Source organism: Bufo bufo, chromosome 3 (genome assembly GCF_905171765.1).
Source record: "Bufo bufo chromosome 3, aBufBuf1.1, whole genome shotgun sequence".
NCBI classification, from domain to species: Eukaryota; Metazoa; Chordata; class Amphibia; order Anura; family Bufonidae; genus Bufo; species Bufo bufo.
In genome coordinates, this window is record NC_053391.1 from 362,751,852 (window position 1) to 362,770,314 (window position 18,463).

Here is an 18,463-nt window from a genome sequence, read left to right on the forward strand (position 1 = left end):
CATGTGAGACATACCAGGCAGCATGGTTTACTAGGGTTGATCCTGGTGACAGAGCCTGTTCATACAGAAAAATATGAGTTTCTTGCTGGATTCTGTAAAGCAGAACTTGCCAGCAAGCTGCATGAAATAACTGGGACAGTGACCTCACTCTCTATGCTGAGCCTTTCCTCTAAAATCTATCCAATTATATCTCTATATTGTCTCCCTATAATATCCCTATCATGTCCCTAGTAACTGGCTTGTGTCTGCAATAGTTTTTTGGCAGACACTGCCACCACACTTCCTTTCAAACAAATCTAGCCTGGAACGGAGCGGACCTGCCTGCCTACTGCCCGTTGTCAGCCTCTGAGCCAATCAGAACCCCCCCCCCCCCCCACTACCTCCCAGTAACATGTCATTCCTTCATCTTCGTCTTGCCTCCTATTTTCCCCACCAGTAAAATGTCTGTTGGTCCCGTTTTTATGCAATTAGTCCGATATGAATGAAAAAACGTTGAATTCGTTTGGCAGATAATTTCTTATGAATTTCATAACAAATCTGGTTAGTTTAGAATCACTTCCATCTTCCCTAATATATATATATATATATCATTATGGACTAATCCTCAAATCGAGAAATGAAAACAACTTACCTCATATCACGTTTCAAAAGATTTTTTTTTATTTTTTTTCTCCTTTTTAAACAAATTCTAGGCATTTTTAAAACCCAGCACCACCTGACCCCCTTTCTCACTGACCTGTACTTCAGAAATCTCAGCAAAGGAGTAAGATAGGCCAGTGCAGTCCAGTTTGACTGACCTTTTTAGATGTCCATCAAGCAAGGTAATGCCCATCATCCCTGCCTGAATATGGCGAAAGGCAGGGGAGAGGGGGGAGGCAATAAAACTGGAAGAAAATGGTCACTCGACAAGCAATGTCCAGGAAGCAGGACAGACGAAGTTGAGTGACAGAACAACATGTGTGTTTATAAAGAGAAAAAACAGCTTCTTGCTGTCTTGGACCTCCTTACATTAAAGTGAAAAAGTGATCCTGGATGAATATTCTTGAAATCAGATTGATGCATCTCCAGAGAGTTGCTCAGTCCATATATTGACCATCAATTACTGCTGACTTGTCTCATTTGGCATATATTCAAGTACATTTCCAGTGAGTACTCCATTAGCCAAGTGTAATCCTCTATGGGCTTAGACCAAACACACCATATTACTGGTTCCCTGGTGTGTCAGGATAATCAGATGGAGTCCAAGAGGTTAATAAAATTAATAGATAAAAGGGGAGATTGCCTTATACTTCAGTCTGATAATCCCCATCTGACATATCCATAGATACATGTGGAGGCTGATCCCAATCCACACAACGTAGGCCCAGGCGGTCATGGATCTGAGAAGAACGCACTCTGTAGCTATCCCAAACCTTTTGATGAGGACCAGCTGGACTTGTCTTCTCCTGAGAAACAAATACCAAACAGATCATATGATAAATTATACAAATGAATCTTTATAACAACAAAGGTGGCATAGTCCTGAATAGTCCATATCATTTTGTTCATCATTTTAACATTGGTATTCAATAGAATGGAAAGAAAATGTCCTGCTATGAATGCTCTCACGGGTATATTGAGTTCCCTACATACATATCAATAGTGCAGTCTCCTCATAAGTAGAGTATTTGTGGAGATCAGTGGGTGATCATCTAACATGAAGCCACATACAAGGACATAAATTACCTTATCTATGGATAAATGAATTGTTTGTATGCCACTGCATACAATAAATATATTTCTATGACTATGAACTGTAAAGACACTAGTCGAAGAATCAATGACTCAATAGATGAATTTGATGATAAATAGAACTGGAAGGAAATCAATGAATGAAACTACTTTCAGAATAAATGCATTTGACCTCAGGAAAATGACAGGTTAATCTGACCCTGAATAAGTTAACGGTTGCATCCTTCTACAGGGACATCAATGGATAAAGCCAATTCAAAGAACGTTGTAGCTCACAAAGATGAATTAGACCTCTAGACAAAGACAGGTTAGTCTAACCGTGGATGCTAGTGGACTTTTTACTTAAAATCTATACATTAACATATTAAATATAACAATATAATAAGCCAAAAAGAACAATTTTATTACAAATCCAATGGATCTATAGAACAACAGTAAAGTGTTGACAAATGAAGCCTTATGATAAATTTTCGTGACCGTTTTAATATGGACTTCAGGACACATACATCTACACATTTTACTGAAAAAAATATTGTACTAAAGCTTTTTTTTAATATGCAACTTCATAAAAACTTTATGCAGGCAAATTACAGACACAAAATACCTCATGGAATATGAGGGCAGTAGATCATTTCATAGTGGGTCTTCTATAATTGCTCTTTTTTATAATTAAAGTAATCTCTGATTTGCATTAATATTTTATTATCTTCAGGAGACAGAAATTATACCAAACCACCAGCTGGAGCACAAAACCATTATTCTTCAGGTTTAACGCACTAGAAATGTGTCAAAGATTGTCTTTTTTCTTAAAGAGGCTAATATTAACAATTACTCCATTAGATGCTGTTTGGTTGGTGCAATACAAGTGACTGATTTATGTTATCCATAGGACTGAATTTAGCTGCTACTATCAAGTTGACTTTCCATGGAATGTAATTCAAGGAATGTAATTAATTCTGGTAGTAACCATTGATCATCTACCATGTATGTCTCGAGTAGTTACATTAACTAGATATCTACAGCAAATGGAGGATCTAAAAGGGACAACTGATATGTTTTGAAAGTGATGGCGCAGAGGGTAAAAAAAATATCTGCAAAGTCCTCAGAATAGGATTAAAAAATAAATAAAAGCAGCACACCTGGTGTTCCCATTCTGACGCTTCCCAAGTGCCCACTGGTCTCTACTACCTGATCCCATCAGCCAATTACTAACCATGGTGGTGACCTACCTCAACCAGTTTTTTTGGCATATCCAGGCATTTCCTACATGTCAAGTTGGTCCAGAATGCAAAAAACAGTGGAAACCTGGTAAGCACCAGGATAGCAGTAGCAGGGGATCAGTGAGGGTGAGCATGGCTTCTTTATTTTATTATCCCACTTTCCTGGGATAACCCTTGCAAATTACGATTTATGACTACTATAACATTACAGTTTGGGTTCTTGTGAATACAAATGTTTGTTACTATTGTGACACTATTACAATATTATTATTACCTCTACTATTACCACTATTACAATATATTACTCACGCTGGCTGAGGTTCTTTCCATTGCTCCTCCTGAGGATATACTCCAACGTTTATCTCTCTGTATTACAAAGATGAGAAAAGAGGTAAGAACGTCAGGCATTAGAGGAGGCAAAGATACAGGGTTGATTACTGTGAAATCTACTATACTAACATGACCTATGCAACAGTACTCATATCAATGCTCGTTAACAAAGGCATGTCGGAAAAGAGAAATATACTACTAGAGTGAAAGCACATTATAATTAGCAAAGGCAGGAAGAGCCAAAAGCTGGGGCATTCAGGACTCATGCACAAGACCATATTCAGGATCTGTATCACATGGATAGTGAATATGATAGTAATACATTTCAGTGAGGACTGTTATATCACTGAATTTTTATACAATAGTCCCTCAAGATACAATATGAATTGGTTCCGGGACAACCATTGTAAGTTGAAACCATTGTAACCTGAGACCTATAACTCTATGGAAAACAGGTACCGTAATTGGTTCCAAAACCCCAGAATATCATCCTAAAATAAGATAACTTTAAGATTAAAGGGAATTAGGCAACTAACTACTACAAATAAAGAAAGTCCTTACATGTATCAGCCAAAAATAGCTGCTCAAAGTTGTAATTTTTTTTTAATTTGTAGGACGAGAATATATTTACATTCAGATACAGTACAGTATCTAGGACTGTACAAGTGCATGGCAATAACAAAAATAATTAACTTTCCCAACTGGTTCAGGACCCGGCTAGAGGAATGGCCATACTGGACTTAGTACTAACAATAGACCTAACAGAACAACAGATGTGCAGGTTGGAGGACATCTGGGAAATTGTGACCATTAAATAATAACCTTCCAATTGTCATTCAAAAGAGTGTTTCTTCAGGGAAGAACAAAAATGGCAAATAAAAAAAAAAGCTAATGTCCTCAAAAATAATAGATAGATAAAAACAGCCAAACTTGAGACGATTCACCAAAGTGAGCGATTCACTGTCAAAGAGAGTAAAACTAACCCTATTCAATTATATAAATGGCAAAAGGTATAAATTTGTAGGTCGGCCCTTTACAGAGTGATGGGGGGGGGGGGGGGGTTTCAGACAGCAATGAGGAAAAAGCACTCCACTATATTAACTGAGGAAAATAAACTATCAGATGAAATGCAGTGTCTAAAAGAAAATTCCCTATTAAAAGTGGGCCTGTCTGACCCAGAAAGAAGTGCAGTGGCATCTTAAAAAGATTAAAATAGACAAATCACCAGGATCAGATGGCATACACTCTAGTAAGTAATGTCATAGACAGACCCTTATTTCTGATATTTAAGGACTCTATATTGACAGGGAGCGTTCCACAGGGTTGACGCTTAGCACATGTGGTGCCAATATTCAAAAAGGGGTCAAAACCAGAGCCCGGAAACTATAGGCCAGTAAGTGTAACATCTGTCATGGATAAACTGTTTGATGGTTTTCTAAGAGATGATGATTTGGAGTACCTCAATGAAAATAAGCGAATAACACTGTATCAGTATGGCTTCATGAGAGATCATCATGTCAAACTAATTTAATTTGTTTCTATGAGGTGGTAAGTTCTAGACTTGACCTGGGTAAGTCAATGGATGTCGTTTATCTTGACTTCTCCAAATAATTTGATATTGTGCTTCATAAAATGAGAATGTTTGGACTGGGAGAAAATATGTGTATGTGGGTAAGTAAATGGCCTCAGTGATAAAAAACACACAGTGGTTATTAATGGTACACTCAGATTGGCTCACTGTCACAAGTGGGGTACCTCAGGGGTCAGTATTGGGCCCTATTATCTTCAATATAATTATTAATGATCTTGTAGAATGCTTGCACAGTAAAATATCAATTTTTGCAGACAACACTAAACTGTATAAAGTAATTAACATGGAAGAGGACAGTATACGGCTGCAGAGGGATCTGGATAGATTGGAGGCTTGGGCAGAGAAGTGGCAGATGAGGTTTAATACTGACAAATGTACATACTAAATGGTAAAACACTGTGTTAAAAATGACATGGTAAAGGACTTAGGAATTTTAGTGGACAGCAAACTAAGCTATAGAAACCAGTGTCAGTCAGCTGCTGCCAAGGCCAATAAGATAATGGGTTGCATCAAACGGAGCATAGATGCCCGTGATGAGAACATAGTCCTGCCACTTTACAAATCACTAGTCAGACCACACATGGAGTACTGTGTAGAGATAGACAGATGTCTTGTCAGCCTTACAAACTATGTTACAGAACTATAACATGGAGCGGATCACCTGGTGTCCAAAGGAGCAGATCATTCTGGCACAGGTAAAAAGCAGTATAGGACATGTAGTACCACCACTGTACTGTAGAGAGGCGCTACTTGACAGCTAGTACACATGTTTTACCAGTGAAATGGCTAATTTGATTGGGTGGATCTTCTAGACAATCACATGAACCACGGATCAGCAGTTTGTGGTTTTTAGTTACAATGTTCAAACAAAGACCATTGTATCGTATGCTAAAAATATTGTATCCGGAGGCCACTGTAAATTATGGGCCACTGTATATTTCAGCATTTTTCTCCCCTGGAAGTAGTGGTTTAATTCTTCTAGGGGGGGGGGTACACTGCAAGATACAGCACCCAATACAGAACAGTTCTGCCCAGTGCTATATTGAGCACTGCATTAAAGTCTGAAATGGTTGTGTGCATGAGCCATAAGAGATTATCATGACTAGTGGAAAATAACGGACTGCAAACATGCAGATATTTATTAAAAAGCTACTACTAAGCGCCATATGCTATGTGCTGCTTTCTGTTCTTAGAGACATTTCATGCAAATATTCTAACATTTTCTCATGCTAAATTTTGAAGTAGATGACTGCAATTTATTGATGCTATGAATGATGTTTCATTGAACATGATATGACCTTGTGTACTCATAAATGACTCTTTCATGCCAATAGACATAGACATACTTCTTTGTGGAATAACCTAAACTCACTTTTTACTGGTCAAAAGTAAATGTGAAAAAAAAAACTAATAATAAATAATGGTAAGTTCATCCTCTAGGAAGGTAGTGTGAACAAATTATTAGCGCACCTTTGCACTGGCATCCCGGTACCTTTCCAGTGTGTGGAACTTGCGGTTCAATTCATGATAAAGCTCTGAATGTCTCTTTCTTGTGTGCATCACTTTCTGCAAAAAGTCAACTATAGCATTAACACACAGCCACTCAAACCTACCAACCCGTGTTACCACCATAGCGTATATGTAATGGGAATTATCATGCAATGCAGATCCCAGTGCTACCATGCAGACATGGGATTGGGTGCAGGTAAAGGTGCTCACCTCAAAATCCATATCTGAGTATCTCAATCTCTTCCGCTGAGGGAGAAACACAGGGACAGGTTGATGTGGTTTCTATGTGAGGAGGAAGAGAGAAAGGGAGGAGAGGAGGAAGATGGATTGAGAGAGGGGAGAAAGGTGTACATACAAACATTGAGACTGAGAAGTGCGACAAGGAAGGACCATACTCAGAACAAGATTAAAAGGGATAGGATTTTAACAAAAGGGGAATGACAATGAAAAGGGAAAGAGGGCAATGACAGGAAAAGGGATCTTTTGGAGTAAGACACACTTGACATAAACAAGGCACTCAGGAAAAGCACACAAAACCTAAACGAGTTCTTCCACCTCTCACCTCAAGAGACCCAGCACTCAGAGATGCACCAGGCACCGTGCGGGGCATTGTACGACTCCTTTCATTCATCTCTGATGCCAGAATCTGCCGGACAGAGGGTGGTTGTTTAAACGGTAATCCATACTGATGATGTGCTGGAACATAGGGTGGGGTGAGGTTGATGTTAATGTGGTCCACTGACAGGAAATTAGGGAAACTATCCATATCGCCTTGCTGGCGCCCTTTTCCCAGTTCAGAAAGCTTCATGTTGAGTTTTCCTTGGTCCCGATTAAAAGGTTTCAGACTCAAAGTCCGTCTGGGGAGAACCATATACTCACTTTCCAGTGATGGTTCCTGAGGAGCATCCCCAAAGTCTAAAGGCCACAAATTTCCCTCTGGACACAAATATAGGGGGCCACGCTCCAAATTAATCTCTTTTTTTGGAAGAGATTCATTAAGCTCATTCACTTGATTGTGGGTCATTTTGGGAACCTGCAAGAGAATGCCTCCTGGAGAGGAAAGGTTTCCAGGAAGGTGCGAGAAGCTGATGCCATCACCACCTTTGTGCAGCTTTAAGTCATCCTCATCATCTAAAGATATTCTGGATAGAGCTCCAGTCACACTAGAAGGGTGGCATGTGTTTAGTTCCTTAAAAAGAACTGAAACAAATAGAAAGAAAATTACACGAGTGCTTGATGAGTAATCTAAAAAATCCTTTCTGGATGTCATCTACCAGTATTATCTTGTGGTTCATTCTCAATCATAGCTAAAGAATACAGGTCATTTGAAATAAAGTATATTGAGTAATTATCTGGCATACAGAGCAAAATGATTCTGGGATGTGGTGATTATACCCTCAAAATTATTTGAAGAGTGCAATATTTGCACTGATGAATGATTTACCTCTTTAATTAAAGGAGGCTGAAAATCACTACAAGAAGAGTACCTTATGAAACCACATGATGTTCCGCTGTGGAAATGAATTGTACAGCTGTCAGTATTATACTGATCATTATTCAGCTTTGGTTTCCCATACTGAAAGAACTGCTGAGTATAGTTTGATCAATTCCTAAGGGTTTTTTTCTGCCACATTTTTTCAGCTTTATCCTTGAACCACTGCCAAAAGCCTGAACTATAAATGACATTTGCCAAATAATTGTCAGGTACAATTAATTTTAATAGATTTTTATTGAACTTCATGGGGTTAAACAGCGAGTGGAATAGAGGCTTGTAATAGACCAAACAGCTTTCTGGAGTTAGTAAGTATTTTAGCTTATAGGAATTTGTCAGTGTCTTAACATGCCATCCCCATTACAAAGTCCCACACTGTCACATGGTGCTAAAGTAGACAGTCGGCAAACAGATATGGCGCTCACCAGTTTCTCCGTGTGCTGTGTACCACGATCCTTTCTCATCAGACTGGCAAGCCAAGTCCACATCCTTTTCAAAATCTGTCTATAAAAACGTAAATGAAACATTAGGGCAGAAAGTCATTGTCAACCACGAACAATTAAACACATTGAATGATTTTTCGGGAAAATGATCCATTTCTGGTGGGAAACACAATGCATGTCACCGGGGTTCAAAACAACTTATATAACCTATATAACTATAGATTAACCACGGAATGGAACCATAACCTCATTAGTGCAGTAAACTTAAATTCTTCTGAAACGTACAGTGAAAGTCATAAAAAAACTAATATTTTGCTTACCTTTAGCCATAAAATTGTGTTCTTTTTAATTACATGAAGGTTTAGTTAGTAGGCTTTCTACCAGTTCTTATATATGTTACTACCCTAAATATAACTAAGATGGATGGATGTTGTAATCCAATGAATGACATATATGGAGACCCTGGGGTACCCTTTCCCATACAATGTCCTAGACATGCTGTACTGATGTTATGTAAATCCATGCAACACTGACTATTGGTGATAGACTCAGGTCTACATCCTCAGATATCACTATGGATTGTACTGTATTAAAATACACTTAAACGGGTTGTGTCACTTCAGCAAGTGGTATGAATCATGTAGAGAAAGTTAATACAAGCCACTTTCTAATGTATTGTTAATGTCTATTTTGCTTCCTTTGCTGACTGGATTCATTTTTACATTGCATTATACACTTCTCGTTTCCATGGTAACGACCACCCTGCAAGCAAGCAGCAGTGGCCGTGCTTGCACACCATACTAAAGGCGCAGGCCTTTCTGGTGGCCACAGGAGTGAGCGTAGACCAGTGCTTTAACCTGCAATGTGCAAGCACGACCACCGCTGCTGAATTGCAGGGTGGTCGTAACCGTAGAAACGAGCAGTGTATAATGTGATGGAAAAAAGAATCCAGCCAGCAAAGGAAGCAAAATGGACAATAACAATACATTACAAAGTGACTTGTATTAACTTTCTCTACATGGTACATACCATTTGCTGAAGTGAGACAACCCCTTTAAGGGAATTTGTCACCAGCGACCTCCTTAGCAAACCGTTTTCATAGACACATAGCTGTGGTTCACCTGATTACAACACAGTTTTTCTTTTGTTGAACCAAGACTCCATTCTGGAGTTATGACACTTTTTCTTAATGTGAAAATTCAGCCTTTGGTGCAATGAGGCAGTCACCGTTGCTCTTGTTGTACCCAAGCTCCACTTTTTTGTGTTACCAGACCCTCCCCTCATTGGTTTGTTTGACAGGGCCAGGCAGTGGAAAAGCAATGAGAGACTGCCACTGCTAGCTTGTCCTACCTAACTCTGCTTGGTTGATAGGTCTCTCCTTATACACAAATAGGGAGCTGAATGGGGGAAGCCAATGGGGAGCTGCTTTTATATCTCTTCCTCCCATTCCCTACTCAGTGATTTAGAGTCAAATATATTTGGTTTATAACCAGGAAGCCCGTCAGTATTTCATTCTGGCCCTGGTACAGGAGGCATGGAGGTTATCTCTAGACAAGACCAAGAATATAGACAGTTCTTAAAGTATACTGGACATTTGCTCTACCACGCCTGCTACACATAAAATACCAGGATTAGGCTTCCTCATATGAATACTTTGTAGAAAAGCTATGGAGATTTTTTGGTAGAACATACCATAAATGATTCAAAGGATTTGCCCACTACAATGTTTTTGACTCATTCTGTGGATTTGTAAGGACTTCTAGATACCAAAATTAAAAGCATATGCTTCCCACTGTAATTGGGACTAAAACTGGCCCAATCTTATGAAAAAAATCTCACCACATTGTGGTGGAAAAAACTTGAAAATTGTGTTCAGATTTTTTTCTTTCCCTCACTAGTCAATGCCATTTTCTAGTTTGCTGACATATGATTTACCATGATCTGGAGTTGACCGTTTTTGCAGGAGTTTGGAGAATCTTCATTTTCATCACTGCGGCACCCACCCATTTGACATTTCACCACTTCTTGAACCTGTGAACACATGTAAAAACACTACACTGAATAAAGGAATGTTATATCTCATCCACTTCTACGTCATTCCCTGAAAAGTAAAACTACAAGGATGTCAATGTTTGCTGATTTAGATCTACACAGGATTCAAGCCTCAGCGTACAGTCGTGCCTGCTTCAGTGTATGCGTTACATGCAATACTTAAAACCCATTCTCATAACCCTAGGAGCGAATTATCTTGGTCAGAATAAAGACAAGAACAATATCCCGCTATGGAGGACTTACACAGACAGCCCGTTGATGTGAATGACCACTGTGTAACTTCCCCCAAGGTGGCACTGCAGAACAATTGCACACTTTAGGGTCCTGGGCACACAGTGCAGTTCTGACATGCAGTTAGGGTGAAGTTTTTTATTGTAGCAAGCTGAAATTAATTAAATCATTCCCACAATGCAGAACACCAGGGGTTAATGAGGCTGCTAGACTGGCTAAATTGAAAACTGCATCCTGAATGCATGGCATAACTGCACTGTGTGTCAGCACCCTTAGTGCTACCTTTCTCCACCGTTGATTGCAGGGGGTCCCAGCAGGGGACAACTTTGTGTTCTGCTTTTTGTAAAGGGACAAGTAAAAATTGTCCAAAGTAGAGAATCTCTTCTAGAAGAACTGGTAACCCTGGTGATGTCACCTATGTCACCTATGAATAGTAGGGCATTTAGCTGTATAAAACAATGGACACATTGAGGTACATATAGGAATAATAGCCTTACAGCAAAAATCTAAATGGAAGCCCCCTTCTCTTGAGACAGGAAGACACCGTGTCTGCTTTCCCTGCACCTCGCCCTATCCCCTGCAGCACAGACATTGTAGTTCATTGGCCAGTTATTTTCTCCGCTGGTTGGTAATGTTTGGTGCCCATGGAAAGAAAGAGCCCTAGGCGACGTCTCATAGATCATTCTGCCACTAATGATCATACTGTAGTGTGCTGGCACACTGGAATATTCTGCAAAATGGGCTGTTACTTCTGGCCACGTGCTGCTGCCACCATTCTGATACTGCCACTCGCCTGCTGCCTCTACTGTCATTCCTACAATGGGGCTTCTTGGCCTAGTGATATGTACATGTTAAGTTTTTAAAAGGATATGCATGCCACTGTGCCTTGCTATCATACTGCTGGTGTTGGGTTCTGCTACTACTGTGATCTGCCACCATCTTGTGCTGTATGCCACTGCTGCTGCCACCCTCCCCACTCTGTCATGGGACCGCTATTCTCACTGTTACTGCCACTGCTGCCCCCTCCACTCTGTCATGGGACCGCTATTCTCACTGTTACTACCATTGCTGCTGCCCCCTCCACTCTGTCATGGGGCCACTATTGTCACTATTACTGCCACTTCTGCCCCCCCCCACTCTGCCATGGGGCCACTATTGTCACTGTTACTGCCACTGCTGCCCCCCCCCACTCTGTCATGGGGCCACTATTGTCACTATTACTGCCACTTCTGCCCCCCCCCCCACTCTGCCATGGGGCCACTATTGTCACTATTACTGCCACTGCTGCCCCCCCCCCACTCTGTCATGGGGCCACTATTGTCACTATTACTGCCACTTCTGCCCCCCCCCCCCACTCTGCCATGGGGCCACTATTGTCACTATTACTGCCACTGCTGCCCCCCCCCACTCTGTCATGGGGCCACTATTGTCACTATTACTGCCACTGCTGCTGCCCCCCCCCCCCCAACTCTGTCATGGGGCCGCTATTCTCACTGTTGGGCCATGTTCAAATCACCATTTATTTTTTTGTTCTCATCCGTCAAGAGAACAGAAAAAACAAAAAACAAAACTAAGTATTTAGTCAGTATTTGTAAGCCAAAAGAAGGAGTTGGGTCCAAAACACAGATATGCAAATATCTCCAGTATATTTTTATCTCTTTAGGTTCCACTCCTGCTTTTGGCTTACAAATACTGACCAAATACTGCGCGTGTGATAGAGGCCTTAATTCAGTGTAAAATAAAAATAAATAAAAAGATAGCAGAGTTAAGGCCTCTTTCACAGCGAGTTTTCTATCAGGTGCTATACGTGAAGCTGAAGCCTGACCCATTCATTTCAATGGATCTGTGCACATCATTTCTGCGCTCAGGAAAAATCGCAGCATGCTCTATATTCTGCGTTTTTCACACAGCTCTGGTTCCATAGAAGTGGAAAAATGGATTGCACCCACACGAAATCTGCATGCAATCCAGATGCAATGCAGTTTTCACTGATGGCTGAAAATACTCATTGCACCTGCACGGAAAAAACTGAAACACTGAACGCAATCGCAGACAAAACTGACTGAACTTGCGTGCAAAACCATCAGTTTTTTCCTGAACAGACCCCAAGAGAATCCGTCACGCTCATGTGAAAGGGGCCTAAATGGCCAAAATGGAGAGAAATTTAGCATAAGGCCTCTTTTACACAGTCAGTATTTGGTCAGTATTTTGCATCAGTATTTGATCAGGATTTGTAAGCCAAAGCCAGGAGTGGGTCCAAAACACATTCCATTATATGTTAACTCTTTAGGTTCCACTCCTGGTTTTGGCTTACAATACTGGCTGCGTGAAAGAGGCCCTACAGATGCTCAAAATACAGGATCGTTTTTTTTTTCTTTTATTTTTCTGTTCTTCTGATGGATTTGAAGAATGGAAAAATAAACAGTGATGTGAACACAGCCTTACTGCCACTGCTGCCACCCTCCCCCACTCTGTCACGGGACCACTATTGTCACTGTTACTGCCACTGCTGCCCCCCTCCCCCACTCTGTCATGGGGCCACTATTGTCACTGTTACTGCCACTGCTGCTGCCCCCCCTCCCACTCTGTCATGGGGCCACTATTTTCACTGTTGCTGCTGCCCCCCTCCCACTCTGTCATGGGGCCACTATTGTCACTGTTACTGTCACTGCTGCTGTCCCCCCTCCCACTCTGTCATGGGGCCAATATTGTCACTGTTACTGCCACTGCTGCCACCCTCCCCCACTCTGTCATGGGACCACTATTGTCACTGTTACTGCCACACTCCCCCACTCTGTCATGGGACCACTATTGTCACTGTTACTGCCACTGCTGCTGCCCCCCTCCCACTCTGTCATGGGGCCACTATTGTCACTGTTACTGCCACTGCTGCCGCCCCCCCCCCTCCCACTCTGTCATGGGGCCACTATTGTCACTGCTTGGCCGTGTTCACATCACCGTTTATTTTTTGGTTTTGATCTGTCAGTAGAATAGAAAAAAAAGAAATAAAAACGATCCTTCAGCTTGACTGAAGGGTGCTGCGTGCATTTCTTTTTGTTTAACAGAAGGGCAGAAGGGATTGCTGCTGCCACCCTCCCCACTCTGCCATGGGGCCACTACTTGAATCTTGGTGCACTGCACAGTTATGTACACGGCAGCACAGACTCTGGAGTTCAGCAGTATCCTCCACTCTCCCTCCACTCTCCCTGCAGCTTAATTTCCAAGCCTTCACCCAGATTGGGAAGAATATGATTAGGCAGATTGGAACGAATTGAATTCCTAGTCGAACTTTGGCAAAGCTGCGGAATCTAATTTTTCAAAACTTCGCTCATCTCTATTCATGATAAACCAAGACAGGATTGTGATGCTTTATAAACCGATAATTATCAGAGGCAACACAGCATGATTCATATACAAGACATTAGTGTAAAGGAGAAAGTAAGGAGTATTGATAAAAGTTCTCACCTCGCGGCGCAGGAAGCAGTGTACAGTAATGATCACACAGCCCTGAACAGAATTGAATACTGCAAAGAGGACTTGAAAGAGGATAGATCGCCGGTCAGTCATTGCCAAAACTGCAGACATCCACGTGAGGGCAAGCAGCGGAAGGACCACGCAGGAGCTCCAGAGAGATGCCCTGTTTTAAGGGAGTGGAGACACGGTGCAAAAGAGGGGATAGAGAAAGAAAAGGGAAGAAGATATAGAAATAAGACAGTGGTGAAAAGAAAGGTATGAGGAAAGACATGAGTGGTTGAAAAGGGATAATAATAAAATAAGTGTGATGATTGGAAATAAATGTTATAAAACCAGAACCAAGAGCAATTTATAAAGAACATGTGCAACGTAACACAAGAAGAAAGGAGAAAGTATGACGGAAAATGCAAAGTAAGAGCAAAAGGGAGAGAAAGGTTAAAGAAAATGGAAAGCCATGAAGAGCAAGCCAGTGGTCGGTAACACAATAAAATGCACAGCAGCATGAAGGGAAATGCAAGTGGCGTGGGTAAGGAGAGATAAAAGATCAAGAATCCCAGGTTAGGCGCGTGTGCAGATGCACTCCTCACAATTCTCTGACTGTATGGGATAAGTCTCCTCATCTGAGGGTGGGGGGGAGGGTTACGGCACTTGTCACCATGGGTGACATGCAGATAAAAGGGTGGAGAAGGATTTTATATCTACAGATAAGTGGTTACGTGTGGGAGTACAAGAGACTGGGGACAGGCACATTAATTCAGGACTTCAGTACAGGAAAGACACCACGCTGTGCAGGTGACAAATGACATACAGTGAGTCCCATACCAGTCCATTGAGATACACCCTTTATCTGTTCACGTGCATGCTGGCCAGGAACCCTTATTTCTGCTTCTATGAACAGTATAGTGCGGCAGCTGGAAATTTAGGACTATGTATGGAAAAGGCTTAATGTGAATGCTTCACTATATGTGTATTACATGTAATGGTGCTTTTGTGTAACTGGAGGAAGGCAAAAGGAGAAGAGAAAAGACTAACACAGCATTGTTGGCGGTAGCTGCAGACAGATTTGCGCTGGGCAGCACTCCACAAGTGGAACATATCAGCGGCAGGTTCCTGCAGGATATCTCAATTCTGCAACACCACATCACAAGCCAAGGCCATGCAGAATAGTGAGGGTTAAGTGGGGGAAAAAAAAGCCAAAAGAACCAGAGGAAAAATAAAAATATTTTTTAGCAAGATAAGGAAGTGCAGAATGTTGGGTCCAAAACATGAATGCAGATAGATCGGCAGATAAGTCGGGTTTTTTTTATACAGTAAAATTAAAAAGGTGATACAAAATAGCACAAAGGCACATAACGCATATTGTGTGTTTTCATGCAAGAAAAGATGTCATTTTTTTATGCATGCATAAAAGAAGACACATTTACACATCAATATAAAATTCATCATACAGAATTCGAGTACATGGGGGGATGAAGGAGGTCAGGGAAAGACAGGAAGGAGCAGATATGAGGAGTACAGAGACAGAGGGGAAAAGCCACATGAGGTATGGAGGGCATACAAGAAAGAGGTAATAGAGCGAAGATGGGAGAGAGAAATAAAAGGAAGTGTGTTAGATCAGCTCTGGACTAGTAGGAAGGCAGAACCTGGTTAGCATGAGATGGATACAAGGAAGGGGAACCTCCATCACCTTTTACCCCACATTTTGTATTTTGGCTTAGCCCATCTGTGTCTCTCTCCAGATGATGTTCCCCCCATAGAACCAGTACTTGTCATCCAACAATATCTGGAGAGAAACTGCTATACTTTCTAGTATTGAATGCTGCTTTTTAGATTCATTGAAACTTTTTGAATGGCCTGGGATCTGTGACCCATGACTAGCAATTCACTGGAGGGGGGAATGGTACATTGCATCTACACAAAGCAACAAACATTAACACACACAAACACATGGACACAGGACACACATTTAACAATGGCAATATACAGTTTTATGCCAGTGTGAATCTGCACATTTCTTCTGCAGCAGTGTGATCTAAATATACCACTGGAACATGCCCACCGCATATCAGTAAGCGCGCCCACGTATTTTAATCTTGCTGGAAGTAATTGCTAGGCAGAAAATATGCACTGTGCTGTGCATGGTCCAGCCTGCTATCAATCAAATATGTGGTTGTCTCATCAAATGACAGGCCAACCTGGACCTACAGCTTGACATCTGCAGGTTTGGTTCATGTCTTTGAGCACTGTTAGTTGAAGAGGTTGTCTCGTGAAGACAAAACCTGTCTATATGCTATTAGGACACATGGATGTCATATTGGACGGTCCATCATCCCCTCTATAAGCCAGAAAGGAGAACTCATCTGGATGAGCGCCTTCAATTCTGGTGGACACTTAAGCCATCCTTGTATTACATGGACGGCCATTCACACGTCGCACTATATTTCTACAGCAGTCACCATTACAGGGGAAATACCTAGCTAGCTAGCTACTGACAAAATCAGCCATTAGAGGGAGCAGGACTCAGGCTTCTGGTTGGAAAACACGCTTGGTTAACAGCTAAGGCTAAGATGTAGGCACTGCCATGTCTCAGGAGTATAGGAATGTATTTTTAAAGGGAACCTGTCACCACCATAGACTCTTTGTAACTGTTTGCATAGCCATATAGCTCTGCTATATCAATGTGTAAATATACCTTTATGTCCAAATCCATGTTCTTTAACCCTCAAAAACATGTTTTAGTTGATATGCTAATCAGGTTGATAATAGCCCTAGGAGCTGTACTTATTCATTGTGAAGTCCAGCCGTGCCCATCACGAGCCTCACTCATCTTCTTCTTTCTTCCTCCAAACAGCGGTGACGTCATCATGCTCTCAGCTAAAATCTTGCGCAGGCGCACGTTCACCTTTCTTTGTGGGCCCGTCTGTCCTGTAATCTTCATTAAAGGGGCTGTCCGGGTTCAGCGCTGAACCCAGACATACCCCCATTTTCACCTCCCTCCCCGGCCCCTCTAACATGAGCATTGGAGCATTTCATGCTCTGATGCGCTCGCTTGCCTTGCGCTGGATCACGCAGGGCAAGGGTATGTTTGCTTATATTTTCACACTGCTAGGCAGAGGCTTCCACCTAACAGTGTTGCAGATGATGTCACCAGCACTGATGGGCAGACTTTAGCGCCCACCCATCAGTGCCGGTGATGTCACCAGGCTCACTGCTAGGTGGAAGCCTCCGCCTCCACCTACCAGATTTCCAAAAAAAAGCATTTGCCCTGTACGATTCAGCACAGGGCAAAGTTCATGCTCTGATGCTCATATCAGGGGGGCTGCCGGGATGAAACCTGAACCTAGACAACCCATTTAACTGAACTGCGCATGCACCAGGAGCCTGCATGATATTTTAGTCAGCAGCAGGATGTCACCACTGCTAGGAGAAGGAAAGAAGAAGAGTGGGGAGGAACGGGGCTCACTGCTAATGGACACAGCTGAGCTCCACATCAGATAAGTACAGCCCCATGGGCTCTTTTTAACCTAATTACCATATCGATTTGGGGTTAGAGGACATGGGTTTGGACATACTTTTACACATGGCTATAGCAGAGGTATAGGGCTATGCAAACAGTTACAACTCTTCGACTCTACGGTGGTGGCAGATTTCTTTTGATGAACGCAGGCGGGTGGCTTTGTGCTGAAACACTACTGCCAAGCGGTGAAGATTTCCTACATCGTAACATCAGTAGACAGAAATAGCCGCTGTTCTAATTAGCAACGCCAACACAAGGTTCTCACAGAGCTAACTTTATCACCATTTACTGGAAGAAGTTGGAAGGTGATAAGAATTAGAGTAATTAAAAGTGTTTTAAGGGACCTGATATAAAATAAGCCATACCTTTTATTGCAACGGTTATAGCTATATATTAACAGGCATTAAAAGCGTTTGAAAATGCATTATACCGTCAGCTATTTCCTTATTATGCTTGAAGTGAAACTGAATAACGCCAGATTATGAAAATACCTAAAAAAACTTTAAATTAAGAAACTATCAATTGCAAAAAAATCTAACAAAAGCACCAAAACATGAGTATATTTGCTGTTATTTAAAATACATCGCTCACCAAAAAGATGAATCAGATGGGATCAGGAAAAAACGCATAGGCTAGATTTAGAAGGCTGTTCTCATTACTGTCCGCAAAACATGGACATTCATATGATTTTTTTCCCCATTGACTAGAATGAGTGAATTTCAGGTGGGAAAACAGACAAGAATTGTGTATGCTGCGAGATTTTCTGCACGGATCAATGGTCCATGTGGAAACAGTCAAGCTGCGGCGGTTCGTGGGGTCGGCAGTGCTTACGGTGTCAAGTGGAGTGCTTGGAGCTCTCGGGAAGCACTAGGA

At 41.7% G+C, this 18,463-nt stretch overlaps 1 protein-coding gene across 9 annotated transcripts in view; it reads right to left on the reverse strand.

Annotated features, from left to right (window-relative positions):
• Nucleotides 1-637: 637 nt before the first annotated feature.
• The window catches only part of ADGRB2 (adhesion G protein-coupled receptor B2), a 491,592-nt gene continuing 473,766 nt past the window's right edge, over nt 638-18,463 (reverse strand). For 7 of the 9 annotated variants that reach the window (XM_040424547.1, XM_040424546.1, XM_040424545.1 and 4 more), the window contains 8 exons: nt 14,065-14,236; nt 10,252-10,347; nt 8,299-8,377; nt 6,944-7,581; nt 6,592-6,663; nt 6,343-6,438; nt 3,261-3,317; nt 638-1,445 (listed from right to left, as the gene is read on the reverse strand). In XM_040424547.1, the coding sequence (XP_040280481.1) occupies nt 1,284-1,445; nt 3,261-3,317; nt 6,343-6,438; nt 6,592-6,663; nt 6,944-7,581; nt 8,299-8,377; nt 10,252-10,347; nt 14,065-14,236 (1,372 nt within the window). In that variant the 3' untranslated portion in view covers nt 638-1,283. The remainder of the gene's footprint in view (nt 1,446-3,260; nt 3,318-6,342; nt 6,439-6,591; nt 6,664-6,943; nt 7,582-8,298; nt 8,378-10,251; nt 10,348-14,064; nt 14,237-18,463) is intronic. The other 2 variants (XM_040424549.1, XM_040424550.1) reach the window with 2 other exon arrangements.